At 35.3% G+C, this 20,907-nt stretch overlaps 2 protein-coding genes across 2 annotated transcripts; both read right to left on the reverse strand.

Moving 5' to 3' along the window:
- Window positions 1-3,282: 3,282 nt before the first annotated feature.
- Window positions 3,283-4,170, reverse strand: LOC140860558 (uncharacterized). The gene has a single exon (XM_073263562.1). It carries the CDS (start codon window positions 4,168-4,170, stop codon window positions 3,283-3,285), a length of 888 nt encoding a protein of 295 aa, XP_073119663.1.
- A 2,227-nt stretch (window positions 4,171-6,397) lies between these two features.
- On the reverse strand, window positions 6,398-15,811 carry LOC140864603 (zinc finger CCCH domain-containing protein 19-like). Its single transcript, XM_073268883.1, has 10 exons — window positions 15,418-15,811; window positions 13,940-14,019; window positions 12,467-12,654; window positions 10,600-11,488; window positions 9,938-10,047; window positions 9,685-9,744; window positions 8,765-8,815; window positions 7,943-8,013; window positions 7,481-7,692; window positions 6,398-7,370 (listed from the first exon to the last, which is right to left on the reverse strand). Exons 1-10 carry the CDS (start codon window positions 15,525-15,527, stop codon window positions 6,574-6,576), a joined length of 2,568 nt encoding a protein of 855 aa, XP_073124984.1. The 5' UTR covers window positions 15,528-15,811; the 3' UTR covers window positions 6,398-6,573.
- Window positions 15,812-20,907: the final 5,096 nt, after the last annotated feature.

Here is a 20,907-nt window from a genome sequence, read left to right on the forward strand (position 1 = left end):
ACTATTCATAATAAATTTTAGGATGTTTTGAAGCTGCTGTCAAAATTCAGCTCAGTCCGACGGTTAGATTGTGAGATATGATTTTTTAAAAATTGTCGCGCGATGCAGAATTTCAGACCCAAAAGCTGTGTGCGGGCGCGCCTATCTACATGCGCGGGCACGCCGTCTGATCAATTTTGAAGAAAAGGAGGACAAAATCATATGTGCGGGCGCCCCTCTTCTCAAGCGCGCCCGCGCCATCGCAAAATTCAATTTTTTTAATTTTTCGGGAAGGAAACTTATGGATCTTCTTGGGCTTTTATTTATTGGATTTGGAGCACATATAAAAGGAACTTTCAAGAGCACTTAAGAGGGGGAAGCAGCCGCACATCGAAGGAGAATCACACGCACGATCGAGAGAGAAACTTGAAGGAAAAATCTGCGCAAACCTGAAGAGAAAATCTGGAACAAGGAAGAAGATCGCGTTATCCAGACACGGCATCGCATCTTTGGATTTGTTTTCTTTATCTTTTCTCATTAAACTTTGATTTTATGTCTAGTTTCATGAACATGAATTGTTTTTGCAATATTTTGATTATGAACTAAATTTTTAGAGTCTAGAGGTTAGATGAAACCTGATGTAGACACTTCTACAACTTTTTTATATTTTTGGATTGAATTCTAGTAGATTAATTGTTTTTCTAGAATTGATTATTTTTTCAATTACTTGATCAATAATTGATTTGTTATATTTATTTGGAATCTGGCACTCGGGAGAGGGGATTTTGAATAAGACTAATAGAAATTACACCGTTAATTGTTTATATAGCTCGGGATAGTATATAGCGTTAATGGAGCCTTAGGAAGAACATCGTTTTTCACATATCACTAAGACTAGATTTTTAATAGGGATATTGGAATTGAATCTTAATTGATACATATTATTTGTTGCTCGGGAGAGGAAAATAATATAATTAAGTGTTCTAGGCTATTAATTGAATAGAATTCATGAAAATAATTTAATTAGAAGTTGTTGTTGTCGAAACCAGGTGAAATCAAAACCTCTAGACCATTTTTCCTCCGATTGATATTTCGTTGAAGTTGTGTGCGCGCTGGCTGAAATTCTTTGTTTATTTTACTTTTCTGCAAGCATCTCAAATATTGATTTTCTAAATAAAGTTTAGACTATTCTAATTACAAGTACTTAATAATTATCAATTTTACTCCTCGTGGGAACGATACTCTATTCATCACTTTATTAAAACTTGACACCGTGCACTTGCGGGCACAAATTTCGCAATGTACAGATTGCCTAATCACCATAAGGTATTGGTTGTGTGAATACAATGGAGAGCATGGGAAGGATCGAATAGGTGCATGTAGGTGATCATTGCATGGAGTTGTAACTGATACAACAACTAACCAACTTGGTTGCATCTGCGGTTATGCATGGAAGCAAGAAGGAAGAGGCTCGATATAAAGGGGCATTTAGGATGCTGGTAAAGGGATCAATCTCCTTGAGGTGCATAATAGATTAGATTACATATTAATCTTGTGGATTCTCATTTTTTCTTCGTTTTTCCTGTTGTATTCATTCATTCATTCATTTAGAGGATGTAATGGTGTAAAACACAGAAACTCTGAACTCGATCTCTAGTGCCAAAGTGGATGTAGGATCTTGTGACCCAAACCACAATAAATCTCTTGTTCTTACTTTGATTCATTGCATAATTTATTTGTGTTCCGTTCATTGCATATTATTGGTTCTTGTTGCGGCATTGATAGGAATATACATCAAATTGATTGTTCGGATTGATCGCAAATCACTAACAAGTTGAGTGAGATTCATTGTGTTTGTAGTCTTGACATAAGAGACGTTAAACATCATGCGGATTGTGAAGTTGCAGCCTACAATCGATTGTGCTAGGAGTTCTTGTTTAGTGGGTAAGTCCTAAACTGGAGTGTGTTTGTACAAATGAGTTGCATAAATCAAAGTCTTCTAGTGGATTCTTCCGAGGAGGAAGAAGGGGTGACGTAGAAGATTGAGCTCCGAACATCCATAAAAAAAATTCATGTCTACTTCTTTATTGCATTTACTTCTTATTGCTACTGTTTTTTAGATGCATTGTTGAAGCATTTTATGTGTTCTTCATATATCAAAATATTGCATTCAAATTGTTAGATAAAATGCTTCAACCAAACTGTTTTCATCATTTCAACTTGCATCTTCTTCAAATGATTTACAAAATATTTAATCGGTTTCTACGAAGATTATTTTGAGTATCTTCCGCTTGGTTTGAAAATCAAACTCGATTTAATTCATCGGTGTTCAATATTTCAAGAACCGAAATATTTTAGCTCAAATTTTTTAAAATGTGTATTCACCCCCTCTTCACACCGTAACCGATCCTATCAGGGTCGAATCCATGCATGCATGGCCCACACATCGAGATATTGGTGTCATGATAAATGATATATTGTGTGAATATGAGAGAACCGCTTGAAGGAATCAGAACAAACGAAATCAGAAACCTCTACACATCAACAAATCAAATACAAATTCTACTTCTCAAATTAATTAACAAACTGAAAAATTAACTCAATAATAATAACGATAGTAATATAAAACACGTAATACTATATAAATATACCTTCTATGGGACAAAACTCCATGTGAAAAATTCATGGATTTTGATTAATGACACAATAAATCAACTCTTAACTTCACACCTTAATTCTTTACACTTTACACATTAGTAATACAAAATATAATAGATTTCGAATGACATCGTTGTTGGCTAAACTTGAAACGCATCATAATTGACATGAAATACCAGTAAGATGTGGATTTAAAGTTTATGGACTTACTTCTAGATCTTAGCAACAAAAATACATTTAAATGTATTTCAAATCAATTGATATGAAATTCATGGATCCAAACACTCAACTTAGCATTCGAGGGGCAAATCAATGAATTCTCAATCATATGGTTCATGAAATTTTCATTTTATACAAACTCAAACAAATGCTAATACTTTAAATTCCTACCAATAATGTGAATTGGTAGAACAAGATTTTTTTTTAAAAAAAAATTGTTCCAATGCATGCTCTATATTGTGTGATGCTCATTATCATTTGGCACATCCCCTATCACCAGAGTGTTCTCCTCTTGCTCTCCGTTTCCATTTGCGTGGACTCGGCAGGGTTGATCGGAGCGACAATTTTCCAGAAGCTGAGATGTCCCAGCTGTTAGCCCTTGCATGGCATGATAGGCCTCACTTGCCTTGTTTTGTAACGGAGAGGTCACCACTCTTCCCCTACGACTGGACTTATCACCGGACTTCCTTCAAAATCATCTTTGTTCCCCTCCGGCGGATCATTCCGTGCTTCCTCAGACGGATCAATACTATTCGGCACCGCTGTCGGTTTCTGTTTTCGATTCCCAAAATGATATGCTGCCTTCAACCATGCCCCATATTTCAGTTTTTTCTTATCCGCCACCACGTCTTCACACTCGCCATGGGAATGCCCTACACGCCCGCAAGCATAGCAAAACTCCGGTAGCCTCTCATATGTGAGCAGTACGGTAAACGGATCATTCCCCTGATCTAGGTGTGAGCCGACTTGCAAAAAGCTGGGGAGAGGGTTTGTAATATCCATCTCAACACGAACCCTAGCGAACCGCCCGAGGATCGTGTCCCCTTCGCCTTTATCCACTTCAATCACGCGTCCCAGTCGATGTCCGATCTTTTCCACGATCTCCGTCATCATGAAAGCCAGTGGCATGTTATGGCATTGGATCCAGAACGCCAGCGATCCGAAGTCCACGTCGCCGGGGTTTTGGGTACCGCGGACTTCCTTAAAACTCAGTAGATTGTTGAAAAGATGCCACGACCCGTCGTCGAGTGCCCTTGTCCGATCAGTGGTACTCGTGAATCGACAAAGAAACAAGTTCTGACCCAGTGTTTGGATCTGGATGAGCTTGGTGGGTTGGATTATCTTGGGCATATGTTGTGCAAACGTGGCTCTGTTAACGAGTCGAGACGAGAAAACTTTGGCTATGAGGCAGAGGGCCAATCTCTCGATGCCTTTCTCCATCAAATCACTGTCGATTGTGAGTTTCGGGCTTGCATGTTTACTGCTCAGCAACTTGATCTCCTCGAGTCTGTTTGCAATCTCATCTGAGTCCATCTCAGATATTAATTAGGGTTTCTTCGTAGAGAGGACAAAAAACCTAGAAGGGATATTATAGGGTTGAGTTGTTACATCTTCTGTTAAGAAGATACGTTAAGGTAGTTTAAACTAAACTATATATATAGGAAAAATTATTTTTTTGGTCTTGTATGTTTGTCACTTTGCTATTTCAGTTCTTTATATTTTCAGATTTCAGTTTTAGTCCGCTATCTTTATTTTTTTGGCAATTTTAGTCCTTTTTTCGACGTGGCGCTGATGTGGCACCAATTCAGTGCTGATGTGAAGTTGACGTGTACAGTGCCACGTAAGCATTTTCGAATAAAAAAGATCGAAATATCCAAAAATCGGAACATGCAGGACTACATCTGAAATATGAAAACAGAGATGACCAAAATCGCAAAGTGACAAACATACATGATCAAATTTGCAGTTTTATATATGTGTGTATATATATATATATATATATATATATATATATATATATATATATAGAGAGTAATTTTCAGCTGCCCAACCATGTTTCCCCACTTGGTGCGACCCCTAAAACCCGGTAGTGAGTTTTAGTGATGCAAAAAAAAAAAACAAAACAAAACAAAACAAAAACCACTAAAACTCACTAACGGGTTTTAGTAGTCGCGAACCAAGTGGAAAAACATGGTTGGACAGCTAAGCATTTATATATATATATATATATATATATATATATATATATATATATACACGTACACAAACAATTAAAGATGCTAAATCCTTTTGAATTCCTACCGACAAATGTGATTTGGTAGAATAAGTTTTTTTTTTTAATTTGTTCCTATGAGAGCTGTCAGATTAGTCGATGCATGGGCTACCGGCCTTCCTGGAAAATTCCCAACCCAAGCCATCGTGGATCGTGGGTTAGACGGATTGGTTTACCAAAAAAATACAAATAAATAAGAATAATGCTAGAGGTACAACATATATAGTGTACAACGATATTTATAACAAATATATCGTGAGATTTTGCTATTATATCACGATATTTTAAATTCAATGTATCATGAGATTTTGATAAATGAAATTTTTGTATTGATTTTTTTGTGTTGTACAAATTGATGAATGATGTACAAATTTGGTTATACATGTAGCATTACTCAATAAATAAATAGCATAGAAATTTTTTATAATTAACCTATCATTAATCTCAATGAAATTCCTAACTTATGTTGATTTCACACTAAGTACATTTTAGACAAAAAAAAAAATTCACTACAAAATACATATATCACCATAATGCACAAAAAATTTAAAAAATCCCTTCTCAACTTATCATTTCCTTGACCCGTGACACCAGCGTGGGTTGGCTCGTTTAGACCCGTTTTTAAATAAGTTGATAAACTTTCAATCCAACTCGCTTAAATTGTTTGGCGAAACGTGCTAATCCGATGGATCCAACTTAAATTGACGACTTTAGAGTCATCTGTGAAGTCGATTAAATTTTAAAGACTAATTGGCTAAATATAAATTTTTGTTTAAAGCAAATCTTGTTGGCTTCACTCTCTTAAATCAACATCTATAATTTCGAATGTTCTATATATCGCATCTAAACAGGTTTTGAAATGAATTATTGACGGTTAGACTAGCCAAAGGTTAAAAAATTATCGTTAATGATTGAAAGAAATTCACTGCCTTTGCCGATGAGGCCTTTTAGTCCAATGGCTAAGGTTGAAGTCTCCGTCTTTTCACTTTTATTATTAGATCATTTCTAAAGAAAAATCACTTATTTTATAAACAAATACTCATTGTATTGTAACAAAAATAATAGAGCAATTTGTTATAACACAATTGATGGATAAGATATACTGGTATGCATTACAACAATAATCAATAACAAATATTTTTAACCACACAATATTATTTTTTTAACCTCAATCCTTAAAATTGTAAGATATATATCGAACTGATTGATCACGTTATTCATGCCAATAATAACAAATCCATCCATCTTTCATCAGTACTCTCGAAATCCATAAGTTTTAATCCATCACTTTATATTTTTTACTCGTTTATTAACTCATGCAATTTATTTCAAATTTTCATAAAACTGAGTAATTTAAAATCCTCCACCAAATTATTTTCTCGCGTCCAAATCCTTCCATCTAAATGTAATGTAAGATTTTACATAAACTTGTATATCTTGATGCATCATGCGTAACCAATTTGGTCCCCAAAATTTTTTAGACTTCAATTTCACAATTCCCATGTTGAACTCATGAATCCACTACTGGCTATGGATGGAGCTATACATTCAAAACACTTTTCTCTATTCATATTGACTGCCCTGTGCTTCAGGGCAGCGTCAGTTCTTTACATATAAACGAAACAAAAAGTGTAGCAAGATTTGAAGTAATCGATGTAGCACTACTACTGCTTCGGAAAGGCGAATTTGATCGCGTCCCCTAACCATATAGCATCCTCTTCACTTTGCTCTTCCTTCCAAACCTTGAATTTAAATGCACAGGGACTGATCTCGCTCCAACGTTTCAGCATGTGGGTAGAACACGTGTCTCGCTCACCGTTTGGACCAAGGATAAGCCATGTATTGCTTCCCAGGTTGTTGAATTTTTTATCCTCAGGAACAGAATTGGCTTTACTTTCATTGCCACTTTCATCATCGCTCAGTAACTCGATAGCCTCAATTTGCGTAGACTCTTGGTTTTTTCTTGTTGTGGGTTCGTATTGTGTCTCTTTAGAGGGTATACTAGGCATAGAATAGGTTTCCAGCTTGTCATTTTGGCCAGGAATATGTTGTGATAGATCTTCATGATCAGAGTTTGCCTTATCATCATTGGCATTTTCATCATCACTAAACAACTCAATCACACCAACCGGTGTAGATTCTTGGCCTTTTCTTACAGGAATAAGATCATTTACCTGGCAACAATTGTCATTTTCAGCATCGCTAAACTCAACCTCAAATGTTGAAGGATCTTGACTTTTCCTTCCCGTCTGCTCATACCATGTCTTTTCAGAGGACATATGTGAATCTTCGCCAAAATGACATGTCTCGAATCTATCCCCTTTCTCTTCAGAAGCAGGGTTCAAAGGCTTAAATTCATTGTCCGGTATGGAAATGCATTGAGATTCTCCCGAGCCTGATTTTGTAAGAAGGGATTCCTTTGTCTCTGGATAATATCCATGACCACGACGACCCTTCTCCGCTGTAAAAAATAAATAAATAAATTAACCAAGATGATCTTGGTGGTCTTGTCTCATAAAAGCTAAGACCGCTCATGACTCAGATAGCATGAACCTCGATCATACAAAATACCTGATATTCCATTTTCTTTCCATCTATCACTAGGAACAGAAGAAGCAGTCTGGATGATTGAGTTGTCATCATTTTTCACATCATCTACGCTATTTTCAGAATTGGGTGATAGCTCAGATATTTCTGGACTCACTATAGGAAAAGTTTCAAGTAAATGAGCCTGTTCTGATGGAGTCTGCAGCCTCTTTCTCTTCTCCAAGTATTCGAAAAGCGTAACACTATGGGAGTTAGGACCACACAACATAAAGGTCACCTCAGAAATTTTTAATCAAGACCCTAACTCTTTCGAATGTAAATTGAAAGTATTTTATTTCGTTATGATGCATGTTGAAAAAAAAATGTTAATGTTTCTAACTTACTAAAAAAACAACTTAAATGGGAAAGGTAAATAGATGCATAACAATAGTTCATGAATATATTGTAAGCTAGTTTTCTGTACACATGTACATCGGAAAAGGATATTCCCGTCTCTGTCCTTTCTCATTGGCTCGGTCAATGAGTTTTTGCAGCAAGGCCAGCTCTTTATTGATCCACTGCATTATTTTCAAGTAAATTAGATTGCCACAAAGTAATGAGACATAACCTAAAATCTTACTGACCTAAAAAAAATTTACGGTTCTAATTAGTAAATCGCAAAAGTAGTGACAACATCAAGCAAATTTAACTTTTGAAGCCATGTTCTGGTTTGACAACCTTCAATTTAATACCAAGTGCTTGCAATAGTTCCAAAAATTATCGCTGATAGTGATCAAACTTAAAAGTTTGAAACTGTACAAGAGTCTAAATTCCATGTTCTGATAGTTGTGGCACATAGGAAGAGAACAAGAATAATTATTATTCCCTGACAATCGACTTGCAACAATTGCTTCAATTTACAATTAATTGAAATTGAACACATGATATTGACTTTGATACTGATTATACAATTGGTTTAATTTGTACCATATCAAAAGCTACAACTAATGGTGACTTTGCAATTCAAAAAATTGAAATTGTAGAACACCTCATATGTCATGTTTCAAATTTTGTACCATACAAACATCTATGTAAGACAACGGGGACAATTGTTGCTCCACAATATATAGGTAATTTCAAAATGCAAAATTACATCCTAATCACACCTCAAGGCATGTTGAACTTTAAAATCTCAAGTCTAAAGTACTCGCAAAGTTGGGAAAAAACGCTAGGTTGGCTGTAAACCAAAATTTGATATTCAGTAGTAAGCAACCAACAATGGAACTATCACAGAATACACAAGGCAACGACAAAAACATAAAAAAATACATGTTTTGTTAAATCCTCATGAAGAACTCTGGCCTTCTGTTGAAGCTCCTCCTGTAAAAGAAAATGCAAACAAGATTGGTTTTTTAAGGTACGATGGAAATGTTGAGTAGATTAAATTATCTCATGTAAGCAAACATATAATACATTTTAATTCATTTTATCTTTATAATCAACGTGTGTTTTCATTTATGAATTCTAAATAATTTACAAAACAAAAATTCATTAGAGAATCAAATATCCACAAGTAAATATTGGGATTCAAGGTTGAGGTAGAATGAATAATACTTTGGTAATCTTACTAAAATATTAAACCATTGATTGTGCCATCTCTCATGCGCTCAAGCTTTTGGGATGAGTGGTCTCAAAATTGTGCCAGAGCCCAAGTTTAAAGGTTCAAGACTGTAGAAGCACAAAACCTCATATATTTTATTAAGTTGATCTTGAGTGATTTTTGTTGTCTATTGTCCGAACAATTGAGTATAAAACAATTGATTGTGCCACCTCCCACGATGTCGAGGTTTTGGGACAACTAGTGTCAACTGAGATATTATCACAATCAAAATTATTTGATCAATGGACTAAAAAACTTTTCCTTCATGAGAATCAAAGGAAGATCTTTTCAAGGCATAAAAGTTACTGGATTTTAAACTAGCAACAATACAGTGAAGGGAATGCAGCACAAGTGATTTACGTGAACAAGATCGGTTGTATCCAGCAAATATTTTCCAAGGAAATAAAACTCCTAGGTTAAGATGGAATAATAATCACCCATTATATTGGTTTAGAGTATTTTGAAATAGATACTGTGGGAATATATGCTATGAGTCTATGACTAAATCACTAATGATATCATATCAGATATATATAGTACTCTTAAGTCACAATGATATGTTTTTTTGACTTCTGATAGAATTGCTTACCACTGTAGGCTTCATGAGCAAACCAGTAAGTGTTTTTTGTCTCAGATCGGCACACTCTTCCTGTGAAGTTGAGAAGGACAAAGAGTCATGTTTCAGTTGGACATGGTGTTGGAAAAGTTTCCATGGACTTGGACATTTAAAAAAAATCTGTATTGCCGGAGCCTTATTGAGGACATCTATATGCTCACAGACCTCACTAGCAATCAACAAATTATTTTTTATCCTTTTGCAATTTTTTAAAATATTTGGTCACCTCTGAAAAATCAGTATCTGAAAGCAGACTTATATGAACTTCGTTTGGAAAAGCAGAAAAACATAGGACAAACTCTGTGTTGCTTTCACCATTGGAAACTGATTTTATGCCTGAAAGCAAAAATTAAAAATAATAATAAGCAAGAAGTCCTGAAAGTACTATGGTTGAAACTGAAGAATATACTTATATAATTGTTCTGAACTCAAAAAGTTAATTATGCAGCAGAGAGGGGTAATAATTTCTATTTTGTGAGTGTAAATTTTTAAAAAAACAATGGAAGAGGGATGAGCTTCCAACATGCTTCAGGAGAGTTTGTATGCAATGATATTCAATGATTTCGAGTTTTTCCTAATCATGCTTGTGTTGTTTTTAACATAGACTAGCGAACAAATACTGAAAGATAATCATGTACATTTAACAAAAAGACCCATCAGTATTATAATCAATGCAGAATAATAAAGAAACCACAATAGCAATAGATTGTCCTATTTTGTTTATTTTTATTAAGAAATGAAACAATAGTTGTTTTCTACCCGGGATTCTTGATCAATGGAATTAAATAGCTCTGTTCCTTCAAAGATATGTAAAACAACAAAGCAATATATCATCAGAGTTAGAGAAACTGAAAAATCGAACATCATGTTTCACGAGTCTCAACAAACCTTTGACTTGCATGAGCTGATGTGAATTTTTTGCACAGTAATCATATGGGTCTGATTTAACTCGAACAAAGCATCCTATCACCTTTTGTTCAAATGCCTCAGGGTGCTTGAATAGCTCATATAGCAAGCTTCTCTTCAAGTAAACAAGTTTCACATTATGAACACTAATAGATGCAAAAACACTCTCAGGCACACTAACTTCTCTCTCATTTTTCGTCGATTCTATCTCTGTGTCAAACTTTCTTTGTCGTTTGCATAGAGGATAAGTTGTTTCTTTAGTGTTCTCTAAGTCATATACCATATCATTCTCCTCCAATTCATCATGGTTCTCTGTAAAATGATCCTCCAAAAGGTCGTATATTCTATACTTACTAATCATTCTTCTCCCCAATAAAGGTTGTAATCGTTCATCACACACTACCATTTTTCTATTCTTCGAATGGATGAGTTTATTTTCTAAAATATACCCATTTATAATGTCCGTCACATCACGCTGTGTTAATACTTCACTAATGCTTTTACCAATTGATCCAAGAAACTCAATTAGGGTTCTCGAACCCCAAGCGATGAACTCCTTTTTATTGGATTTTCTGTGGCTTTTCTTTGCAGATTTTAGTCTTGCGTGGCTTTTCTTTGCAGATTTTAGTGTTCTCTTTCTCGTCTTCTCATGATCCGAGCCATCATACTCGGAGATCTCTTCTTCATCTTCGTCATCATCTTCATCAAGTTCCAACGAGCCAAAGTCAGATTTATAGTTCTTTCTAGCCTTTTCCCGATCTTTTGCAGCATAAATATGGTGTGGTTCCAATCCTTCATTCTCTTTAATAATCAGATAATATTCCTTGAATAAACCCTCGTATGTTTCTCGAATTTTAAAATCCACCTGTTCCTGGAAACAATACAGCGCCATTTCATGTGTAAGATTGTGTGCACACATATATATACGAGTATGAATCTGGATTCCAAGATAAGAAATAAGTTTATAAGCTCACATAATGGAAAGCAAGAAGGAAATTTCATAATATCGATATAACATTATTATGCAAATCATAAGGTTGAAATATTAAAGAACATAGATGTCGAAAAATCATCTCAACTGAGACAAATACGAATCATTTAATATTTCACCTCTCTGATGCTCTTTCAACAATGCCCACAGTATAAAGCCTAGCACGTGAAACTCTTCAAAAGGGCATGAACTAAAGAAAATCTCTAGCTTGATCCTTGAAGGAAAGTACTGAATTTTGGAGAGCCTGTTCTAGTTTAATTCATGATCCATATAGGTGATGAACACCTCAAAGGATAATATGGCTTACTCTTTAACAGAAAACTACAACCTTGCACTTGGTACAGACTCCAGATATACCATCATTGGCAGAGCCAGATGGGAGCGGAGCAGGTAGGAGTAGTATATTTCTACCTCTTAAATTTATCTACACTCATATCCTTTTCTGTGTTATATGTAATTGGATAAATGATTTCGACACCCTCTAAATTTTTGAACTTTTAAATTCCCCTCGTGAATATTCTTGCTTGTTGACACAACAAGTGTTCATCAACCCCTTATCTTTTTTACATCCTCTGTCCTTGAAGCTGAGGCTGTGGAATAAATTTACATTTTCAGACATATAATTGGCTTGTTGGTTCGTAAAAGAAGGTAAATAAATATAGGTTTCTTGACTATATCTTCTTATGGTTCTCTGAAGGACCTAGCATATTATCATGCAGCCAAATTTCAACCGCAGCATACTTTACAGTCTTGCTGAGTGAATCCACAATTATAAGGCAGCTCAAGAAACGTAGTATCTCCAAATCCTTTTCCATTGGCTTTTAGGCAAACTTATTTACAGTTCATTGTTAATCATACCCCATCAGAGTCACAATCCCTGTTTTCTTCAACAAGTGCAGCAAGCTTTAGGCAGTGACTGCAGAATCCCTTTTTCCCCTTTACTTGTAAAAAACCAGCAGTAGGAAGACAGTGGTTGCACACTGCCTTTGCACAAGTGTAACAATGAAGACAGGCAGATCTGCTGCACAGGAAGCAAGTATGCCAATCTGAAAAAGAAATCTATTAAATCTCTACCATGCACATGAAACGTGATTTTTGGACCATCGAAGGCACCAACTTCAAGCGGTACCCAAAAACTCCCTTTCATTTGTTTCACACACTGAACAAAATTTTCAATCTTTTGATTTTGAATGATATTCACTTATTCGAACAGAAAACATTGTATAAAAACCTCTCAACGAGCCACCTTAAAAGAAATTTTATGGATATGATCCCAAAGTAATAAAAATCTTTACCATGCAAAAGAAAATTGGTGTTTGGGTAAAGACACCAACTATCGTCATACCCAACACACCCTATCACTTGTTATTTTATTCCCAAAAACATTTTGAAATTTTTAGATATTCACGTATTCAATAGGAAAGTGTTTCATTAGAACTTCTAAACAAGCCACACCAAAAGAAATTTATGGTTATGCGCATGGATACTGCATTCAATCACGAGTAATAATATCATCCGAAAATGGCAATTATAAACTTATATTTATATTATGCTATGTGAGAAGAGATTGAGCATCACGAAGATCCAACCTGATTCTTTCAGAAATTTTAGGCGAAGTGAGAACGATTAATTGTTTTGAGTAATTGTTTCATTACCAGGAAGAGTAAAGGTTTCAGTCAGAGTTCATGAGAGATTCACAGTCATACACATGCATGATTGATGATACAGAATCCACAGGAGACAACCTCACAGTTTCGATAACTGAATTCCTCAGTTCAAAATCTTGCCATTTATATAATAACAATATTATTATTTATCCATATAATTCAAAGTCAAGGAGGAAAACCGTAATTCACTACCTAATCGCAAATTTAATCAATCCAATCTAACATATTATTATTTATCGATTTTTATTCCACATCCTATGCAAATACTTTAATAGTCACAACATTATTTATCAATATAATCCCATCAATCAAAGTAAATGCTACCTTAAAACTCATGATAAATAAGATGAGGTGAATAAGAGTGCCACATCTGTCGTAAATCTTTTTAAGGTTAAAGGTAGTGATGGATCAAGGAATTTGGCAGGTAGATGAGATGGAATCATGGAACAAGGTGGCAAGTTAGGGAGAAACTGAACGATCTTCGTGGGGGCGAAGCTCGCGTTTTAGAAAAATTACACATAATTTTTTTAAAAAAAATTTGTCTTGGGGAAGGGGCTCTCTTCCGACGTGGCTATCTCTTGGACTGCCCCTGCTCAAATTTCACTACCCAGAAATATGTATACATATGCATTGAGGTGGAGTGTGTTGACAGAGGTTGATTTACCGCAAGTCCAGTGGTCTTCACTATCCAAAAACGAATCATTCTTCCCCACGCAGCTAGGATGATAAGATTTTAGACATTGCCTGGAAACAAAATATGCTTTCACTGAAAATGCTGTATGAAGAAAATGCTGAATTTTGATTTGTAACAGAGAAACATAAAATACGTGATAATGACAATAAGATTAGGATGAGAAGTCAAAACAAAAAGTACAGCATCCAGCTTGAATTTAACTCACACTAGACATAGGAACAGAGTACACAAAGAACATACACTGAAGACAATGTACAAGCATACAATAAAAGGATTCAGCAACATTCTCCCAAATTTCTCATGAATAAGTAGTATGTTCACATATCCTAAACTTGAACCCAACAAATATGGAGATTAAATTCACCGACTGTGACATGCCTTATAAACAATTGCAGATTAAGCATATAAAGCATACAGTGCTCTTTAGTCCGACAAAGGAATAGGCTTATCAGTATTTTGCCATTTACTTAGAAAACAGGAAAAAAATGAATGGTCTAGTTTCATATTACACATCTAAGACCATAGCACAACACCAGCAGCCTTTAAAATATACTAAATAAAAATATTCATCTATAAATTGTCAAGATGGCTCCTCAATTTGTCACAAACAGCATTTTCTTTTCTCTTTTTTTTTCTAGTATCTGATATCTTAAATCACAATATCAAGTTTCGTTTTTTTATCCTGTAGACCTTTCTCACAAAATGGATACAACTTTGGAGCAGTGTAAAATAACAAATAAAGAACCGATCTTATGTTAAGTAAAAGCATTTTAAAATAATTGATTCAAGATAGAAGCTCTTTTTTTTAACCATAACTATTTAAGATAACAGCATGAGCAAGCAGAGCTGATAACTTTTTAAATGATACAAAGCCTTCCACGTGAACCAAAAATTGATCTCTCCCATCTAGTTGAATACTTGCAAAAGCTTTTGGAGTAATATCTCATGTAAAGTACTTAATATGATGTGTAATACCAGGACAAATAGTGAATGGCCAGAAGTACATTATGAACATGGCACGACTAGGAAGTGCATAATACAACTCAAATTGGACATTACCACAAGATTTTTAAATGAATCAGTTTTGAAGATTATATTAGTGCTGCTGTAACCCAAAACACGGATAAAATATTTTCAATGAACAAGTAGAGATTATATTACTAAATTACATCATTGAGATGCATCATACTTATTTGTCTTCAACAGTTGTATTCATAAACGATATACCCAAAGCCTTTTAAACATTTTAGTTTCAATCCTAACTAAAATTTCTGACTATCCCATTAAATAGTCTTGAAATTAGATGGGCAAGCAACAAGTTTCTTTATTCTCTTGACAACAATATCAACTGCGAAAGAATACACACATCGACACACATATACATATATATATATATATATATATATATATATACAATGGAACCAAAAAAAAAAGACAGAGAAACTGACTTGTAATCGCAGATTCGAACGGAGCCACCGTCTTTACACACGAAGCACCAGTCCTCAGCAACTAGTTCCTTTATCAACTTCTCCTTCCTTGGTTTTTTACCACCCCTCATCCCAAATACAAGAAAAAAAGTAGCAAGCTTTCCACTTCCGCAAGAACCAGAGTGTCTACGTGTATTTTTACCCACAACCCTTCCGTTTTCTTGAAAAAAGGGGGGAATTCTAGCAGGAATGCATATACATACGTCCAAATATACGGGGAGAAAATCAAAGAAATGCGTACGATGCGCGTGTCAGGGTGTGTTTATACTCGAGTTTTAGCAGGCGCCCCCCATCTGAAGATTTGTGTTTTCAACAAGTATGGTGGTACAGAGCCCATTTTGGGAAACAATTTACATCAATTCATCTGCATGGTAGAGAAAGAGTGCGAGAAAATGAAACTAAAGAAAAAAAATTGTCACATTTATCTATGATCAATTATATTTCAATTATGGTGTTCAACACTATATGCCCACTTTATGCCCATGACATATAGTATTGGGCACCATAAAAAACTCTTATATTATATATATATATATATATATATATTATTTATTATATATATACACAAATATGCAGTTTCATTTTTGAATTTTATCTTATATCTCTCGTTTTCTTCATACTAAGCATTCGGGCACACGCGATGCGTGTGTAACAAAAAAAAATTGATATTAAAGAAAAAAAATTATATATATATATATATAATTTAATACATTGATCTTACAAATGAAAAAAAAAAATTAGGTATGTATTTATTAAAAAAATGAAATTAAAGTTGATGGTGGAATGAATAAAAGAAAAACCACAACCTCTTATAAAAGGAAAACTATTTTTCTCTCTCTTGAAGTTAGAGTATTATAAACGTGAGCTAATAAATAAGACACCAAGAATTAATGACATAATTGAAAATTAATTGGAGGGTAAAACTGGAAAGAAAGTTGGTGTCCTCACATCAAATTAAATAAAGTAATTTTTATAAGGGAGTCAACTATTATAAAGTAGTAGAGATTATGCCATGAAACTCTTGTCTTCTTCTTTCTTAATCAACCATTAATTTAAATATATTATCTAATTTTATTACGCATTTTTTCAATGGTTAATTACTTACGTGCAATGTAAATACACTTTTCTAATACACACACGCACATATATATATATATATATATATATATATATATATATATATATGTGTGTGTGTGTGTGTGTGCTTTATGAGGCGAAAATATGTTACTGTTATCTTCTTGTGTGCATTAGATAAACTCCGAGTTAACATAATAGTTTGTAAATACCTTAGTCAGATAAATAATACTGCAAAAGCTCTGCGACAAACTCATCTAAAAAATGTCACTGAAAGAAATGTAACTCTTGACTATTAATTGAACGCTTAATCACTCCACTACTTTATGGACCTTCGAGTTAATGGGAATATACACGATGACAACGTGATTTACCTGCTAGTAGTTTGCGGCCTAAATGAGTTGGGGGTAACATGTATAATCGCCTCATCGTAGGAATGAGATAAATGATAAATTGCTAAAATTCGAAAATTTTAACATAAATAAATATTATGAAATGTGTTGGATTATTAGTTTTTTTTTCTAAAAAATATTATGTGGAAATTTTATTTTATAAAGAAAGTGTATTGTGTTAATATTTGTTAACATTCTTGAGTTGATTTACATGCTATTATTTTTTGGTAAAATTTATTTTAAAAATCATTGCAGGGCATCCTTTACGAGGTAAGGTACTTTCGGTGTTGGTTGCTAACCAAGATACTTATCCCTCGTCGCCCCCGGGGTCTCGCGATGAATGTGAAATTGACGAGTTTCTATCTCCCTTGAGTTATTTGAATTCTTGCGATAATAGTAGTTCCCAAGAGTCTTTGGGAGGAGTGAGCGAGCGTCTTCTGGACGAGTCTAAGATTTTAAGCCCATTCCAAGAACTTGAATTATCATCTAGACATATTCTTAAGATTCCAAAAAATGGAGATTCATGTCAAGAACCGCCTCCGGGATATTTTACTGTATATCTGGAGTACTTTAATTTTGGTTTCTCGCTTCCTCCTCATGCCCTTTTGATAGAAATTGTAGATAGTATTGGGGTGAGTTTAAGTCAATTAACACCAAGTGCGATTCTTTTTTTTACGTGCTTCCTATGTAGAGTGAGCGAAATTAAAATGTCCCCAACTATAGACTTATTTTATGCACTCTTCTCGATGCGTCGTTCCATGCCGGGTTCCTATACTTATTTTATACCTCGCGGAGATTGTAAGTTTTTATCTCGTTGTCCATCTCCGAAAAGCGATTGGAGAAAAAAGTTTGTTTATGTCTGGGATTATGGTTGGAAGGTTCCCATAGTATGGAGTCCGGGCCACCGGAGAATTATTTTTAGCAAAACTCATCGTGAGTTGCAACTTGAATTTCGCTCCTTAGGTCTTTTCAAAAAGTTGGTTGATCCACATACTTTGCTTGCTGGTATTTGATTTTTCATTCTTTTGCATGCTATTGTATTTTTTTCTTTAAATAAATGTACATTGCTCGGTGTAATTTGAGAATTTATTGTATTTATTTATGTATTATTCTCCTTGTTTTTTAATAGGGAAAAAAATAAGTTTGGCGGAGGTCCGGGCGTGCATAGAGAAAAATGAGAAAGATGCGTCAAAAATGCTAAGAAAAGACTTCACAAAGGAGCGAGCTATCGTTGGTTCTCAAGAGCTTCCCCGGAGGAGAAAGTCTCCCGGGCCTTCAAATCATGCTCAGCGTTCCGGCTCACCATCCAAACGATCTGATGTGCATGACAGAAAGACTGGCGGCAAAAGAAAAGATGTGGCAACTGCACCTGGCATTGATGCACGCAGTAAAAAGGTTGAAAATTCAAGAGACCCAAAGAAAAAATGTGACGACAAACGAGTAATTGATCTGGAAGCTCTCGAGGGTCGTCACTTATTCGTGAAAGGGGTGAACCATAAAAATAATGCTGGATCTTTTTGGGATTTGAAAGATTCAGACATTGGTTGGAGAACGGGAGCGGACCTGATTGGAGATCATGATAGGTTGCATCTACTACCACAACCTACCGAAGTGTTGACTCGGTCTCTTGCTTCGTCCGCCTTTCAGGTATATTATTACTTGCTTGTTATTTATTATGATTTTGTCATAATAAATAATTTTCTTTATCTATGGGTATTTACAGATTTTATCGCTTGCTCACACTTTTCAATTTCGAGAAGAGAGGTCTCGAAATTTCGGGAAAAAATTTGATGACGAGCTGACGTCCTTAAGTGCAAAAGACTTGGCGAGGAAAACACTAAGGCTCAAGATGATTTTCTCAATTCGCAAAAGGAGCTTGAAGAAAAATCCAAAAAGTACGATGCATTGTGCAAGGAGATGGAGGAACTTAGAGGGAAATATTCCCGTGAATCGGAGACCGGTGAGATTTTTCTCAGTTCGTCAATAGGCAAGAATCTCTTGCGAAGCACCGGAGAAAAAACAATTGAAGGCTATCGAGAATCCATAGCTTTTAGAGATGAAGTGATTCAGCAGGCGATTGTTATTCATGATGAAGTTGTTGTGGATTGTCGCCAAGAACTACGGGATACTAAACTAGTTCCGGAGAAAATTATTATGATGATTCACCCTAAAATTCCGGAGCCTAGAACTGCAAGAGTTGAGGATGACTCGAATCCTCCCTTAGGGAATTTATTGGGAGGACTGGGTGATGAGGAGATGATCGAAGCTTTGCGTTCGAATTTTTAGCTTATACAATCAATAATGACGGTGTGTGTCGAAGCTACATGGAGTCTACTCTTTGGAGTCGTGGAGCAGTTTAGCTTTATTATTTCTTGCCACTTTTGGGCAACATTTTTTTTGTAACAAAGTCAAAGTCATAGACTTTGTCTGTTCTTTTTGAGTAAGTAAGTAGTTGGTGGAGGAGCAAAAGAAAAACAATAATTTCTTTATATATATATATATATATATATATATATATATATATATTCAATTTTGTCGATTATCATATCTCTTTTGCATTTTGAATTTGCTATTGCATACTTGTTTGATGAATAAAATACTATTGCTTTAATATTGGAGTACTTGGGAGGGATTAGTCTCCCAAGATTTTGTCTCATGGGGAAGTCCTAAACCCACTTAGTACTTGGTGAGGTATCCCGGGACTTGTAATATTATTATTTCGTCTTGACCTCTTACAGCGTCATAATTTCAAATGTCCCATGGGGCTGTCCAAGCCTCTTATTGTTGGAATTTTTATTTTTTTTTTATGATTGCTAGGGTCTATGACGTTTACATCGTAAGTAAGCGTTAGTATAGGAGAGGGGATATGATAAGCTTTCGACAAAGTGATCTGCTTGTATAACAAAATAATCATATTAGTTGAAAACTACATAACAAAATTGTTGTATCAAAACATAAAGAAAATATGCTAGTAACAAAAAAAGTAGATTTAGCCTATTATTGGCGAGAGTTGCAGTTTATGCATAAAACTTCTTCAGGTTGGCCACGTTCCAAGGTCTGGGAAGTATTCTTCCATCTGAATGTTGGAGGCGATATGTTCCCATCTTCACAATCTCAATTACTTTGTACGGGCCTTCCCATTTTGGGTCTAATTTACCCACAGACTTCAAGATGTCGGATTTTCTCAAGACCAGGTCTCCTACTTGGAAAGATCTTGGTTTGACTCTGTCATTGTATGCTTTAGTCATACAAGCTCGATATCTCTCGGCTCGTGTCAAAGCTTCATCTCTCAGTTCATCCACCAAGTCCAATGAAATTCTAAGGGCTTGGTCATTCCCAGATGAAGTGTACTGTTTCACTCGCCATGATTGCTCTCCGATTTCGGCAGGAGCCACAGCTTCCGCTCCGTAGGCCAGTTGAAAGGAGATTCTCCAATTGAAGAGCGTGGAGTGGTTCGATATGCCCATAGAACACTTGTCAACTCATCCACCCATTTTCCTTTGGCATTTCCTAGGCGTGTTTTGAGGTGCTGTAGAATGGTCCGGTTGGTGACCTCGGTTTGCCCATTTGCTTGAGGATTCCCTACAGAAGTGAAGAACTGCTTGATAGAGAGTCCTTTGCACCAGTCTTTTATCTTCGCTCCAGAGAATTGAGTTCCATTGTCTGAAACCAAGGTTTGAGAAATGTCAAATCTGCATACTATATTCTTCCATAAGAAATTGATTACATCTCTCTCGGATATTTTGGCCAATGGTTCAGCTTCGACCCATTTGGTGAAATAATCCACAGCAACTATCAAAAATTTTCTTTGTCCGGTAGCAGGAGGAAAAGGACCTACCAAATCCATTTCCCATTGAGTAAAAGGTAGAGGACTTTCCAGGGGCTGTAAGATTGTAGCCGGCTGGTGATGGAAGTTAGCATGCTCCTGACATGCGTGACAATGTTTCGCTAACTCAATAGCATCTTACTTCATCGTTGGCCAAAA

The sequence above is a fragment of the Henckelia pumila genome, chromosome 4 (genome assembly GCF_033568475.1).
Source record: "Henckelia pumila isolate YLH828 chromosome 4, ASM3356847v2, whole genome shotgun sequence".
NCBI classification, from domain to species: Eukaryota; Viridiplantae; Streptophyta; class Magnoliopsida; order Lamiales; family Gesneriaceae; genus Henckelia; species Henckelia pumila.

What these genes read in the sequence shown, in the direction of transcription:
- LOC140864603 (XM_073268883.1), bottom strand. Translation starts at nt 15,527, where the DNA reads ATGAGGGGTGGTAAAAAACCAAGGAAGGAGAAGTTGATAAAGGAACTA. An exon ending in GTTCGAATCTGCGATTACAA is followed by an intron (nt 14,020 to 15,417) that starts GTCAGTTTCTCT and finishes TTTTGTTTCCAG; the next exon opens with GCAATGTCTAAAATCTTATC. An exon ending in TGAAGACCACTGGACTTGCG is followed by an intron (nt 12,655 to 13,939) that starts GTAAATCAACCT and finishes TTTCTTTTTCAG; the next exon opens with ATTGGCATACTTGCTTCCTG.
- LOC140860558 (XM_073263562.1), bottom strand. Translation starts at nt 4,170, where the DNA reads ATGGACTCAGATGAGATTGCAAACAGACTCGAGGAGATCAAGTTGCTG.